Raw genomic sequence first — 14,253 nt, forward strand, 5'->3', positions numbered from 1 at the left:
CCAACTTGCAGCCCCCGAGACCCTACCGATACTGCATCTCGCATACCAACTTGCAGCCCCTAGAATACAAGAACACGCAAGTCGCCTACTCCGCCATCTGATCATTTCTAGGGTTGCGTCATTGGCGCGGCCATTTCTGTATATTCAACCGCCAATATGGAAACATTCAAATCCCTCTTTGCTAAGCCTGATCCTCAGGCTCAGGTACGCACAGTCAACTCTACCTCCTTTACTGCGTCCTCGCCTGACACGACTCTTTAATCCAGATGCGCAAATGCAATGCGTTGATGAGGCAAAACATGCGCAAGCTCGATCGCGACATCCAGACCGTTAAGCAAGTCGAGGCCAAGACGAAGAACCTCATCATCCAAGCTGATAAGCGAGGCCAGCGCGATCCGTCCCGCTCGAAGCAAGCCCAGCAGGAAGTTCGTGACTTTGCTCGTGAGCTCGTCCGCGCCCGAAAGCAATCACAACGCCTTGTCACATCAAAGGCGCAACTTTCGTCGGTCCAGATGCAGGTGAACGAGGCTTTTGCCGTGCGAAAGATCGAGGGATCCATCCGAGCGAGCGTAGGTATTATGAAGGATGTTAACTCACTTATCCGCCTACCGGAACTAGCAGGCACTATGCAAGAGCTGAGCGTAGAGTTGATGAAGGCGGGCGTTATCGAGGAGATGGTTGAGGACACATTGCCAGCCGATGGGGATATGCTTATGGAAGATGAGGAGGCAGAGGGTGAGGTGGAAAAGGTCCTGGGAGAAGTCCTCAAGGATCGCAAGCAACCCAGTCTGCCTGTCGCGCCAGTGCCAGAACCTCAGAAGCCCCAGGAAGAGGAGGAGGAGGAAGAGGATGCCGAGGCCATGATGGACCAGATGCGCAACCGGTTAGAGGCGCTTCGCAGTTAATGAGACTTTTGGTGTTGCGACTTGGTATGTTTGTTGGTTACTGCTTGAAGGTGCCAGTTGCTCTTCATCGTGGAAGGAGTTGGGGGAGTTTGGCGTATGTGCAATTTTTGCATACATTCTATACTGTAAAGACCTTGAGGCTATGAGATCTTGCGTGTTCTCGTAGTTCTCATCGCGATACAAGATATATAACCACGTTTCATCTTTGCTCTGAAGCTGTCAGCATCGCCTGAGTCTACTGTCAACATACTCGACTTACTCTTTGGGTCTGCCAACTACCGACATATTTTCTCGAATCATCTTTGGCAGACTTGTGCTATCCTAATTGACCTGATACTAGAAGTCCGATGAAGGCTTCCTGTAATACCCTTTTTCGCTAGACAGCAACTCGGTCAGTGCTCACGTCCATCAAATAATGATAGTTGGGTCTCATTCCTTGTATGATGACCACATCATAGATTGGGGAGCATTTGAGAATTACTCTAACACATCGGTTCCCCATCTGTAAGATCAGAAGACGGGAATATTATGTCTGTGTATTGCATTGGTATGCGCTTCTCTTACTACATATACACAGTTTGAGCTGAAGTCACCGTAGAGACAATCAAGTTCTCGATGTTTTTCAGTGTCTACACGCAGTCACAGCTATTATACCACCATAATGGACGTATTCCGGAGCAGAATAAATCTACAGCGATCGAGCTTCAATATGCTTTACCAGTATACTCAGCGTACAGGTTGAACAAGACAACTTTCCACACTATCATAAGCAAGCAGTATGGTCTAGTTTACATGGCTAGTCCGATGTCATATCTTAACCTGCTGTTTGGCGCCAGCCAGATAGGTTTGGGTCCGATCTGTTTAAGTCGAATCCTGTCGCAGACGACTATGAACTTCACATAATGGTGGCAGGTAACGGCATTACTCAGTTTGACGGCATGCCTCCCGGTAATGAATGATTTATTAGACTCGAAATATGAAGAGTATCAAAACGAGTAGTAGAAGTATGCAATATTGCCCATCCATCCATCATCAAATGTATAGACATGGTGATGGCCGAAAGCAGCTTACCCTAAAGCTTACATTGGAGCGAATTGGCTCAACTTCAAGTCATGGACTATTTATTACTCCAGAGATAATGCCAGTACCGGCCGGGAACAAGGTGGCTTGTCAAAGTGAAAAAGATCAGGCAGAACAAGTTTGTTTGAGCGACGGTGAGTTGTCCCTCACACGATAACTCACCTCAACGATATTGGTTGGGCATTTGTAGATGGCCTCACCGCAACCGAAAGCTGCAACAGCCATGAAAAGAGCACTCCTCGAATAAGTCATGACACCCCCTACAGTCACGTCACACAAATCAATTAAGAGTTTTCCACTATGACTCACTTCGCTTGAACATGCTGTCAAAGTCAAGGCCAAGGGTAGCTGCAAGGGACAACATCCACCTCAGATATGGTTTGCTGTCGTGTACGAACGGGTAGATGAGGGACTGTACGGATGAATGCGCGCCAACTATGAGCCAGCGCATATAATAATGAACTAATTAATTAATGTACTGCAGTTGTGCGACTCTAACACTGAGAAAGTGCCTAGACGCATGCAGGCAGGCGGATATCAACCAAGTTAAATGCTGCGAGTAAGAGGATGGCGGTTTCAAAAGGCGGTATGCTGCTAAGTATCGTAGTCGGTGTAGGCCAAGTTTTGAGTCCCTGACACAGCAGAATCATGAAACACATTGATCGGTGTAGGATAAAATCAAGAGTTAAGACGCACTGCACATGCAGGTAGGTAGGCAGTAGACATGTGGGAAGGAATCCAGCAAGGCTGCAAACTGTAGACTGCAGACTGCAGTCAGTCAAAACGAGCACACGCATAGTTTGGTCTTGTCTGGTTAGACCAGAGGGCGTGCTGTTATCTCTTCTCTACCCGGCATCAAAAGACAGACCTCAACTGACCGCTTTTGAAAACATGATATGGCAGGGTGACAACACACAAACAATTCTTCAATACGGAAGGACATATATGGATTAGTTAGACTAAATACGAGATGATCAAACCATCAGATCAGATAGATAGACAATCGATCAACAATAAACAATCAACCGGAAAAGCAAAATACTGCCGCGGGGGCACAGACACAAGATACAGTCAAAGCAAACACTTTAATTGATGAGATACAAATACAATAGACAGGGTAGGTCAAAAGCAAGGCGGGAACTAGAATAGAAGATCGTCCCTCATGTAGCGATCCCTTGGCTGGCAGATGCTCGTGAGTTTGAGTTTGAGTTTGCTGCACTTGCGTGGGGGAAATAAATGATGAGAGGAAAGGTGAATGGGAGAAGAGTAAACAAGACCAGACAAGGGATCAAAAGTAAAAGTAACCTACGGATGCAAGATGATCGGGACGGTACGGTACGGCAAGCACCTGATCCGAGCCTAACAGCCAACGCTCTTGACGCCTGAGAGTGAGACATTAGATATTCTCGACAGGGCTGTTGGTTGCTCTGACCGTTCTTTTCAACTGTTTGGCCGGCAGTTTGCTGTACTAAAATAACGGCATGGCGCTGTCACGACATTATCACATCCAATGAAACACCAAACTTGACCTTGGGACTGAGATGAAATGAGATGAGGGAACTAGAGAGACAACTCTCAGATCAGTCACAAATGAAAATGAGGCTTATGAGGCTGCAGCAGCGATTGCTTAAATTAATTGTTTTTGTTCTTGTGCCTGAAACGATGGCAAACACGGGATGATGTGGCTTCTCAAGTGATTAATGTGATGTGACTGACGCGATATCGGATTCTGGTTAAACCCCACGACCACTTTCACCCCCACTCGTTATCACTCGGACCTTGTCAGAGGGAGCACCAGGAGACAGACAACAGGAGATAAACACCAAGACGTTGGGCTAACTTTGGAAGGGAGTGTATGAGAAGAAGAGTTTGTTTGTATGACGGCATTTGCAAAGGGGGCACTAGAAAAGAAATTCCTGTCATGAAATTAATTAAACGTTTTTCGTTGCATACTACTCTATCATGATTCCTCGATATGAGATTATCATAACGCCTTTGTCGCTCAGTGACATGCTCATCATGGTCGATCATAACTCACCTCCCCTCCACCGGAGCAAACCAAACGAGGTACAGCATAGCATATCGTTTCGTTGTTTATCAATGGCGAATAACCCCAGAAACGGGCAATTATCAACCGGTCTACTGTACATTAATTACTCATAGATAATAACAGCAAGGCACAGTACAGTAATCGGACCCCAAGGTTGAAACTACAGTACAATGCGGATACAGCTCCAGTGTTTTACAGCTACCCCGGATCACCATAACGTGATCATGATCCCTGAGCAGATGACGAGGCGCTGCCATATAAGTCTGTAATGTTGGCTGACCATCGTCGTCATCGGCTCAGCAGCCTCAGTCTCAGCCTTGGCCTCAGCCCCCGATACTGTACAAATGAGATGCTGCAGGAAATGATAGGATGTGGCTCACCAAGTGTTGGATTGTTACAGTACAATTCGGGGGGGCCATGGAAGCCAAGACGAGTTTTGTCACGAGACTCAGCTCAACTCGATAAGTCAGTCAGTCGTTCAACTGTATTCAGAGTTGACTGATCCGGACCAATCTCAGGTCAGATATCGTAATGCGATACGGAACACGATGCGTAATCAATAATCAGCCGCGGCCTCCGTAATGCGAATGCTACAGTAGAGTACCTGATGCTATTCCTAGCTCCCCGGCGTACTATAGGTACTGTAGTAACTGCAACCACAGGCTGTATCACCAGCCTACGACATCATCTCCGAGGGTGCAACACGCAAAAGCAGAAAGCCACAATCGCTTTCACATTACATACTATTACTGCATCTGCATTTGTACAGATTCAACGAGATGAGTCTTGATCTTAAAGGCGACGCATCACTTTTCGGCGTGTACGACGTCATATTGATATCTTTTTGTACTGTAAATCAAGACTTCTACTGTACCGTCCATAGTAGAAATCTGCAATCGCGATCCTTTTCAAAAGGGATCTGTTTAAGGTTTCAACGAAATAGGTAATCTGTTGCGGCGAGTCGCAGCGTAGGCGGCGCTTCACCACGTTGTGGCGTCCCCAAATCGCAGTGACATCTGGGTGTGCCTTGGCAGCAGTCGCTGAATCGCTACTGTATCAGAGATTTGCTTTGGGATCGCATCAATTTCCAAGAATGAACAGTCTAAGCATCTCTGTTGCCGGGCCGGAAGCAGAGTCCAAGAACAAGCAAAACTTGTTATCATCTGCGACAGTCATTAGAAACAAGACAGACATGTCTAATGACGGATTCAAGACTTTGTCGCATCTCTAGGGGTAACAGGAATTGATTGCGATTCATTCGTGAAACTACCAGAGCTTGGGAAGACGCTCATCCCAACCCTCAGACTCGCGGTAACTCCGTTGATGCATTAAGCAGCGTTAATGAAACGTCCAAGCTGTCAGACTGTCAATCGCGTGGCTTCACATGTGAGAGTGAAGCCCTACGCGACTCGCTCACCCGCGTCGCCACGCGATTAATTGATTGACTGTTTGATCTCCAGAGCTTCTAGCGGTCTTTACCACTGATGACTTCTGTAAAATCCACACCCCTCCATCTTCTCCTCCTATTCGCTCGTTGACTCGGTGCGATCTGAAAGGGGCAACTGTCGGGACCAGATCCTATTTTTCTCCAGCTTCGGGCAACTTTAGTCCAGTCTACTCTCTCTTTCCCTCCTCGGTCTTGTTCCGGCAATGGCGCAAAAAGTCCGACCGATAAGATACTGTTACTGTACCAAAAAGGCAAGAGGTGAACCAACGCTGTGCAATTTCCTTTTCCTCGCCTGGATCTGCTCTCCGCAGTGCCGCAATAGCAACCGCGACCTAAAACACGTGGGAATCGCGGAAGCTAAACTCGTTCCAAATCCAATCCAATCCGGGAGGCGCTTCCACTTATCCGAGGTATCACGGAACGATGCCCGAGGTGTTGTAGACGGAACGGATTGTGAATAATTAAGGTTTGCGCTCAGTAAGAGGAATGATTCAGGAGCGACACATTCTATCTTTCAAGCAAAGGATGCATCGAATTCTTTACCTTGGCATTCGACACTGGATTGATTTCATGACACATCGTGGCTGGTCTTCTACGGACCTTCTACCGTTCCTTCTAGTGCCCACAGCCAGTTACACCTGCATCTTTTCTGCATCCAACCCAAAAGAGAAGGTGCGCAGCATTCAGGGTGGCTTCCAAGAAGGAAGAAAAAGGAAGCTCTAGAAAATCCTGATAGAAGGCCAGTGAGCCCCTCAGATAAGCCACAATCTTCGGCTCTATTCTAGCTTAATGAATAATGCCCCATATTAAGGGGATCCTTCTTACGTTATGACGGGGGCCAGTGCTTCAGGAGGAAGCAATTCGGACGAACCATGAGCATCGCCAGCCTTGGATATGAGGAGAACCGCTGGTTCGGGTCTGTGGGCAAGGAACGGCTTCAGAAAGTGGAGACGGCTTTAGTCAAAGCGGTCGTCGTTGACTTTTTCCAGGGGTCCTTCCTCAAACCTATCGCGGCTAATGGAAAAAGAAAGGCTGGTGACCCGGGAAAGGCAGAGCAGGGCAGGCCTTCGGAAGGGTGGAACAACGTTCCGTAGCTGGCCGTCCATTCGGTTGGGGGAGCTAGGAACAGGAGCCCGTGTCCGGGGTTATGACATTTGTATGAATCGCCAAAGCAAAAAAGTTTCAAATGCTCCCGGCCATAGGATTGGATACGTGCAGCACTTTGTCTTTTCACATGGGTCTTGAGTCGGTTACGTCGCAAAGGCAAGGGGCAGTATCCGTAATATGTTATGATACAGGAGAAATTATTGCTGCCGGATGAATACCCAAGCGAGCCGATAACTTTATCGTTAAACAACAAGCGCTGTTAAAGGGGTTGCACAACGAAGATTGCTACGTAGTGGCTGGCCTGTATTGCGAGACGGCTGAAGACAGAGCATGAATCCGATCCATTCTGTTGATAAGCTTTTGACGAGTCTTGGTTCTTGGCAATACGTACTCCAACATTGTTGGAGTTGCTGCTGTCTCTTCCCGCGGGTAACACTCAATTCGGGTGACATTCTCTGTGTATGATGACGTTTACTTCCTTGGCCTCTTACTCATCTAGACGCAGCATTGGGTCCGATATTACCAGCATTATGCCAATATCAAAGTTTATTTGTTCCAATTCCCCAGAGCATAACGGTGAACCGTGAGGGTTGACACGGACACTTTGTAGTAACTTACCCCCTCCCCTGGTATGAGACTGGACTGTAATTTCAACTGATTTGCCCAAAGCTTTAGAAAGAAACCTGGAACTTGAGGTGAGCTTGTCAACCAACCGGGACTGAACCCAGGCGCGCGGTCCGCTGTAGGGATAGTACTGTAGTTTTCCTCACTGTATAATCTGTAGACGGAAGAGCCCCACCGAAGCGAGATTAACTCGGGTGTTTGGATTGCGATGCGATACAATTGCAAGTTGTGCCGAGGCGGAGAATACCTTAGGTAAGATGAGAGAATTCTTCCATGGAATCTTCCCTGTCAAGAAGCACGGAAGCATTCTAATCGACCACTTTGGCGAGTAAGGTAAAGTTGGTGTTTCCCCAGACCCGGCATTGTGCGGAAAAATATGGAGTGCCAGGTGTGGCTGGAGAGATTTCCATAGTATCGAGAGGTGGCGGTGGAGGCATGTACGCTGTATCACAGATAAAGTCGGAGGAAAATGGAGTTTTTGCATGAATTTCCATATCTTCGATGACGATGTCGATCAAAATGGCGCAAGAGTCGTGGAGAAAGAGGACCCTGATACCCAGTTTTTGAGTCATATCACGAATTATTCCCGCCGCAGACTGGAGATACTGTGGAGGTTTCGAGCTGATTAGATAGATAGATCTTCGTAGACGCCGATGTTCAAACTTGGCTTGACCGCCGGGTCTTTACTGTCCTCAAACACTGCGGATAAAGGTGGAGTGGTACTGTGGAATACGCAGGGTCTTTTCGGCATTGCCATATCGCTATCGGTTGGTTGAGAGTCAAGACCAGAACCACTGTTATCTGACGCGATCAACACGCTTGCAGGTGTTCTGAATCCAGACAGCCAAGCACGTTTGTAGGGTTGTCCAGTTAGCGACGGGCCAGACCGTCAATCATGAATATCAGAGCGGTCCAGTCGTCCAGAATGTGATAAGCAGATCAGACAACGTTCTGGGCTGCTGCGTCAGGAGCAAAAGCCCCTTTGTGCATCTGTAACCTACATACAGTAACAGCTGTGCTGTACTGTATCCGTAGCTCCAGACCTCTCTCGGATGGCAATCGGCTCGGGGCTGGAACTGCAGATCATTTCTCAGCCAAAATGCGGAGAAGCTCTTGAAGCTGTCTCAGATACCTCGAGACGAGAACATCTGACAATCATATTCACCAATCACTTCAATTCAACCCCTCAGATGATTGATTGATTGACTGTACCCTCGCATACAGTAGGTATGCTTTTGTCTATTTCTCCTGTTTTCGACGTATCGAAAACAACTCCTTCGGATTACTATCAAGCGAGACAAGCGCCGAGGGGAGAGTCATTGATTCAGGCCGATGTAGCCAGCCGGACCAATGCCTAGAGACCTGCGAGGGGTGAAGTCACGATAAAAAAAACACGATAGAGAACAAAACGGCCGAAAGGGCAACGGAAGGGAGGACCGCCACAGCACAGGGTGGAGAGAAACGCCGCAGATGCGGCTCCGGTAGTGGAGACGCCCCTCCGTAGCGTGCGCCGGCGTATCGCATGTGGAGAGGAATGGATATCTTATCAGAGATTTCACAAGGTTTTGCACGTGTTCGAAATATTGAAGCGGAGACTTTTACCAAGTGAGAGAATTAAGTCATTGTTCCTTGATATTCCTGTAATTGGAATTTAGTTATTACTACCGTATTTTAAAATTTGACAGAATGTGCTGCATTCATTGTCAAGGGCAAGGGCCAAGGGCAAAGCCAGGATAAAAACCCTGCATTTGTACGACCGAGATTCATAACAGCCAAGACATCGCGGAGAAGAAAGAGAATGCCGTGATTGGCTACCGATATCGATATCCATGCCAGCTAGCGGTGAGGAGTGTCAAGAGCTGCGATTCGTGCGCTCAAGACACCTGGACGAAAGGGGAAACTTAGTAGCCCCCTGTACTTTGGTTCCGGCCTGGGATTGGAAAACGGAAGCTCGCAAGCTAAGGTTCCTCTAGGCTAAACGGGCCAGTGCTGGAACTGCAGGGTAGAATGCTCGGTCCGAGATGAGATTGATCAATTCTATTCTTGAGCCAGAACCCTAGACCACCACATGGGATCGAATGGCGGAATTGGGGGTTAGGGCTACTGGGAGCCTGGGGGATTTTTGACTTTTGGTGAGCTTCTGGATTGGAGGGGATAGTCACGTCGGCGGATGAAGGCCCGAGTAGAGCTGAGATAACATTCATCCTAGGCGAACCGTAAACAACGGCTGAGTGGTTGTTGCTTATGCCGTTGACCGGCGGTGAAATCCAATATCCTCCCGTGAGCTTCCCGTAACATACATTAGTAGTCGAGAGGCGCTGCTGAATCGGACAGTCTCGCTGCAAGATGGCAGCCCCAACCGATTGCTGTAATGACTCCTCGGTGGTTAAATAATTAACCAACTGCAGACGAATGGGGAGGAACAACACAACACCATCAAGCACGTATCCAGCAAATAGAAATGTAAATACCTCCTCCTCAAGGGAGCGGTCAGAGATGCGAGTCCTTCCCTACCACCTGCATTGGATCGCATCGCTGCATCGCATCGCATCTCTTCTTGGCCCTTACCTTCAGGGAAGAAACCAATCCCGCACCGCAATCCCGCGATGCCTTCCCTTCCTTCCCAGAAAGGAAAAAAGAGACAACCAAGATGCGAAAAGAGAAGAAAGTTAATTAGCAGCCCTGCGGATTGCATATGGTGTGGTGTGCGGCTATCAGAAACTTACACTTACCCGACCCGACCTGAAGGCTTGACGGTAGCGTACCTATGCCAGGGCAGAACGAGCCCGAGGGCCAGGCCAGGCCAGGCCAGGGACCGATTTTGGATGTGTTGGGCACTGAGAAGAACAGCCCCCAAGGCCTGAAAGGAAGGGAGAGAGTGACTGAGGGCGTGGGGGAGACAACATAGAGACCTGACTTGACGGAAGAGGAGAGAGGAAAGACACAAAAAGCAATCCAATCCAGCCAAATCAGATGCGATAGATTACAGGTGAGACAAACTTGAATGATCACAAAGGACGAGCAAACCGTAAGCGAATGGCGTTGGTCCTGAATAATATAGTACAGTAGCAAAAAGAAACGAATGCGACAAACTGAATAAATGAATGAATGAATGAATGCGACGAGGGATCATCCATTTCATGGGGAGGCACAAACGGTGACCGGACTCGTTACAGCAGCACCAATAACGCTTCAATAACGCATGGCCAGTCAATGATTCACTCGTACCGTACAGTACAGTACATGTATCAATCATATCGTATTTGCCATCACATTGTGTCGTATCGTATTGTACTGGATTGGATTGTTTCGCTGACATGCCGTAATCAAGATACTTATTTATGGTTAATAAGCCTATCCGGTTCGTTAGCCTGGGCGGTTCTGGCAATGCCTCAAGGCTACAGCTACAGCTACGAGCTGCTTGTGACTCCCAGTCTGTTGATGTTGATGACTGTGATTGTGACTTGTGTCCCATTGCCGCCGCGCGCAGCCCGTGATTTGGTAGTTTGACCCTCGGGAGGGGAGGCGCAAGCCTGTGATTCAGACCATGACAGCGAATGCCAGCACTGTAATTGACATTGCGGTTGCTATTCGTGCCATGGATGGATTACAGCACTGTACTGTGGTGCACGCCCAGCCTGGGGGAGGCGTTTTCTCCTTAAGTTACCCCGGATTACGAAAACAAGCCACAAGACATGGAGGGCAAAAGACGAGATCAAAAGCGATCAAATCATTGCCAGCAAACAGGTTTGGATATGTCTTGGACGGGAGCAGACTGTCTTGGAGTGATGCCCGGTTTGGTCCAATACGGCGGTGCTGTGCTATTGTTGATCTGTCGCTTGTAACGTATCCGTAAATGCTGTCGTCCATATGAAGCTTTGCTTATCTCACCAATTTCCTTTTTTTACAGTGTCGGTGGCAGTATCGGTATCAGCATCAGCATCAGTGATCGTCTCGTCTCTCGTCACCTTTACAAAGCAAGTTTATACTAGACTTACGGCACAGCTCAGCTCTGCTCAGCTCAAACACCGCCGGCAACACAACACAACAACAAACGCGAGTAACCATCCATTACGAGCTTTGGTATTTTCGTCTCTCCGCTATTTCATTTTCCATCTTTTGTTAGAAACCTGATTCTGGAATAATTCGGCCTTGTCTGTACTGTACGGCCAGATCTCGGCTCTTTGGACTATTTGTCCCGAGCGCGATAAGCTCCTTCACCTCCAAAGGAAAGGAAAAAAGGCTTCTTGGCGAATTCTTTGATAGAGAACAGGTACAGACCCATAAACTTACCGTATCTCTGACTCTTCTTTTCCTTGTTGTTCTCGTTCCCTCCCCACGGATCCGCTTCGGCCACCCCCCCTGAGAGGCGTTGTATCCGCTCCGTCGCCCTCTTAGCCGCTGTATCGCCCTGATTTTCCCTCTGACTCGAAGTTCCCACCGCTCCTTCTCTTCTTTCACCACGCCCCCTCTTTCTTGAACCTCACCCCACATTGCCCTGCGCCTACCGCACCGAACAGCACCTCGGTAGAATTCAGCAGTCACCCTCTTTCCCGGAGACCGACAGAGAAGACGAGGAAAGAAGACCCTTGGACCCGCACTCGCACCCGTTCTCGGTCGCACCCCACCTCTTTACTTTTCTACCGTACCGCACCCCCTCCTCACCCCCAGCACATTGCAAATCATCCATTCCACACCCAGAAACCCGATCAAATCTCATCTCACACGCCCCTGGCCTCCCTTAGCTGGCTGCCTGCCCGTCTTGCTTCATTCATTTATATCTACCCGCATCCCCAGGTTTTCGTCTCAAGGATCCATTTATCTGCCGTTAACAACAAAGAACTTCAAGTGATCAACACTTTACTACTTGCTATTTAGCAACAGCTACAGCTCTTTGAGCTTCATTCACGACAAACACCTCGCCTATCACCACAATCACCGCAACAATGTTCGGTTCATACAGCTCCATCAGCTCCATGTGCGCTTCCTCTGCGCCCATGGACATCGCGTCCCGCAACATCTACCGATCTCAGGATTCCGCCTGCGCTTTCCCCTCATGGCCCCGACGTGACTCTCTCTCCGAGTCTGATCGTGAGGAACGACCCACTTCTTATCTCTCCGACGACGACTTGTTCCTCTCCGATCCCTTCGACGACGATGCTCAGAGCGTCTCCAGTGCCGGTAGCTCTTCTCCCGGTGCTATGGCTTCACCTCCCAACGTCATCTCCGACTTTGAGCTTCTCCAGGCTGAGCGCGAACGCCAGGCTGCCATCCAGCGCGAGTGCCTTCGCGTTGTTACCCTCGAGAAGGAGCGTCGACGTGCCGCCGCACGAAAGCAGCGCCGTAGCAGTTCTCACAAGAAGAGCCCCAAGACCAAGCTCACCTCCATCGATGAGGAGGCTGTTGAGTAAACAAGCTTTGGGATCTTCTTAATGACTGTTACGATTTCATGATAGCGTATGTTTACACACAACATCAAAACACATTATCATTCACTAACAATAGTCCAGGCTGCTTTTTGCATTACATGGCAATATGATACCCCCATGATACCCCACACAACAACATTCGCATGTGCGCAACAATAAACGCACATGCCAGATCATCCTACACCACTATTCCATCATTTGGAGATGGACATCTTTCCGAACCACACAACAAACTGTCACTCACTAAAATGGCAACCTTAATCAGCTACCCTCGGGATCGACTTGTAACCGCCGGCTTCATTTTCGGTAGGCGACTACACCACTACAACCTTGGTCGATGACGCCATGGGTAGACTGCCTTTGGACCTAGCAAATCAGAGGTGGGGGTGGGGGTTACCCAACCAAGAATGAGTCAGAACAGAAGAGGCCAAGACTGAGGAATGAATGACAACAACAACAACAATCAACAACCATCATCCATCTATAGTTCCCGATCGCGGCCGAACCTTTCTCTTAATTCTTGAGAAACGTTGCCATGACCCGGACCGGCTGTATGGAAGCCCTCATCCCCCATCTTGACACCTTCTACTTCTTCGGTCCGTCGGCGAGTTCGGCCATCTACCGTTGGTCTTCCTCCCCCGCATTGCGGCCCGGCCAAGAATCCCTCATTATCCGCTTGCGCGTACGTCGCATCAATCTATTCGTTTCTGTTGAGGCTTTTATGAAGCCGACATTTTATCTTCGGCTCACCGAGCCTATCCTGTTTAATCTTGTTTTCATTTTCGCACACCACCATTTGGGTGGATATCATACATGGATGGAGTTTATCTTATTTATTGCATGGTCTTTGGCTTGCATCATTAGGGCATGGGACACTGGATACAGTACAGGTTTTCGCATCAGCCTCCCATCACTGGGATGAATTAGCTGGTGCACACTTGGGAACAGGACATTAGGGCATAGGAATTGCACCCACACAGCATTGCATGGTTAACGGCGACATAGCATGGACATTTAGATACCTTAGGATAGTTTGGCGGCCTTGTGCCTGCCTTGATTTTCGAGATACCCTCTTAGTTAGCATCAACAATCATACTTGGCATACATCTCAAAACATACAAACTCTTGTCTCTCATTCATGTGATATGAACCTGTCCTCTCGTGACTGGAGGCTGACATGGTCTTTTGACCCTCTGAACGTTGACCATGTTATCCCTAACCTTGTGTGCAAGCAAAGCAATCTTGGCAACAATGAAGCGCCCAGCTCCAAGCTCTTAAAAGCGTGTGCTACAACTTTGCTATCTACCAATAAGCATCAACCATTAACGAATATCTATCGAATGCTGGCGACAATAAGGTCGCTCTTTGTTTTCTAGCTTGGCCCGTGGTACCGTCCCGTGCCGCGGGCTTCAAGTCAAGCAGCTTTGTCACATGGACCGTCCTGACGCCTTTACCGTGGGGTCGCGAGGGCGGTGAGGTGCAGCTCAAACTCGAAATGTATCCTTTGAATCGGCGATAAGAGACAAAGAAAATTCACGTGGAGAGCTATATTGAGAGTTAAGATGGGTGTTGATATAATCATGGCTTTGTCCTTGTACGGGAGGTATCGTG

General features: G+C 48.6%; 5 protein-coding genes across 5 annotated transcripts; 4 read left to right on the forward strand and 1 right to left on the reverse strand.

The window, feature by feature from the left end:
- Window positions 1-156: 156 nt before the first annotated feature.
- Window positions 157-905, forward strand: B0J16DRAFT_269475 (Snf7-domain-containing protein; the record flags this gene model as incomplete). The annotated part of the gene is made up of 2 exons (XM_046123513.1): window positions 157-204; window positions 267-905. The coding sequence occupies 2 exons, from the start codon at window positions 157-159 to the stop codon at window positions 903-905; spliced, it is 687 nt and encodes a 228-aa protein (XP_045981459.1).
- A 5,056-nt stretch (window positions 906-5,961) lies between these two features.
- Window positions 5,962-6,576, forward strand: B0J16DRAFT_416167 (uncharacterized protein). The gene is made up of 2 exons (XM_046133554.1): window positions 5,962-6,426; window positions 6,472-6,576. Exon 1 carries the CDS (start codon window positions 5,969-5,971, stop codon window positions 6,203-6,205), a length of 237 nt encoding a protein of 78 aa, XP_045981460.1. The 5' UTR covers window positions 5,962-5,968; the 3' UTR covers window positions 6,206-6,426; window positions 6,472-6,576.
- A 2,932-nt stretch (window positions 6,577-9,508) lies between these two features.
- B0J16DRAFT_160139 (uncharacterized protein) lies at window positions 9,509-10,052 on the reverse strand. The gene has a single exon (XM_046122187.1). It carries the CDS (start codon window positions 9,906-9,908, stop codon window positions 9,600-9,602), a length of 309 nt encoding a protein of 102 aa, XP_045981461.1. The 5' UTR covers window positions 9,909-10,052; the 3' UTR covers window positions 9,509-9,599.
- Window positions 10,053-11,933: 1,881 nt separating this feature from the next.
- Window positions 11,934-12,674, forward strand: B0J16DRAFT_160151 (uncharacterized protein). Its single transcript, XM_046122188.1, has one exon. It carries the CDS (start codon window positions 12,160-12,162, stop codon window positions 12,622-12,624), a length of 465 nt encoding a protein of 154 aa, XP_045981462.1. The 5' UTR covers window positions 11,934-12,159; the 3' UTR covers window positions 12,625-12,674.
- A 303-nt stretch (window positions 12,675-12,977) lies between these two features.
- On the forward strand, window positions 12,978-13,745 carry B0J16DRAFT_345195 (uncharacterized protein). Its single transcript, XM_046128238.1, has one exon. It carries the CDS (start codon window positions 13,178-13,180, stop codon window positions 13,562-13,564), a length of 387 nt encoding a protein of 128 aa, XP_045981463.1. The 5' UTR covers window positions 12,978-13,177; the 3' UTR covers window positions 13,565-13,745.
- Window positions 13,746-14,253: the final 508 nt, after the last annotated feature.

Source organism: Fusarium flagelliforme (assembly GCF_020744385.1).
Source record: "Fusarium flagelliforme strain FIESC 12 MPI-CAGE-AA-0113 chromosome Unknown B0J16scaffold_5, whole genome shotgun sequence".
Taxonomy (NCBI): Eukaryota; Fungi; Ascomycota; class Sordariomycetes; order Hypocreales; family Nectriaceae; genus Fusarium; species Fusarium flagelliforme.

Excerpts from the sequence above, each read along its gene's own strand:
- B0J16DRAFT_416167 (XM_046133554.1), top strand. The coding sequence starts at position 5,969 with ATGATTCAGGAGCGACACATTCTATCTTTCAAGCAAAGGATGCATCGA.
- B0J16DRAFT_160139 (XM_046122187.1), bottom strand. The coding sequence starts at position 9,908 with ATGCAATCCGCAGGGCTGCTAATTAACTTTCTTCTCTTTTCGCATCTT.
- B0J16DRAFT_160151 (XM_046122188.1), top strand. The coding sequence starts at position 12,160 with ATGTTCGGTTCATACAGCTCCATCAGCTCCATGTGCGCTTCCTCTGCG.
- B0J16DRAFT_345195 (XM_046128238.1), top strand. The coding sequence starts at position 13,178 with ATGACCCGGACCGGCTGTATGGAAGCCCTCATCCCCCATCTTGACACC.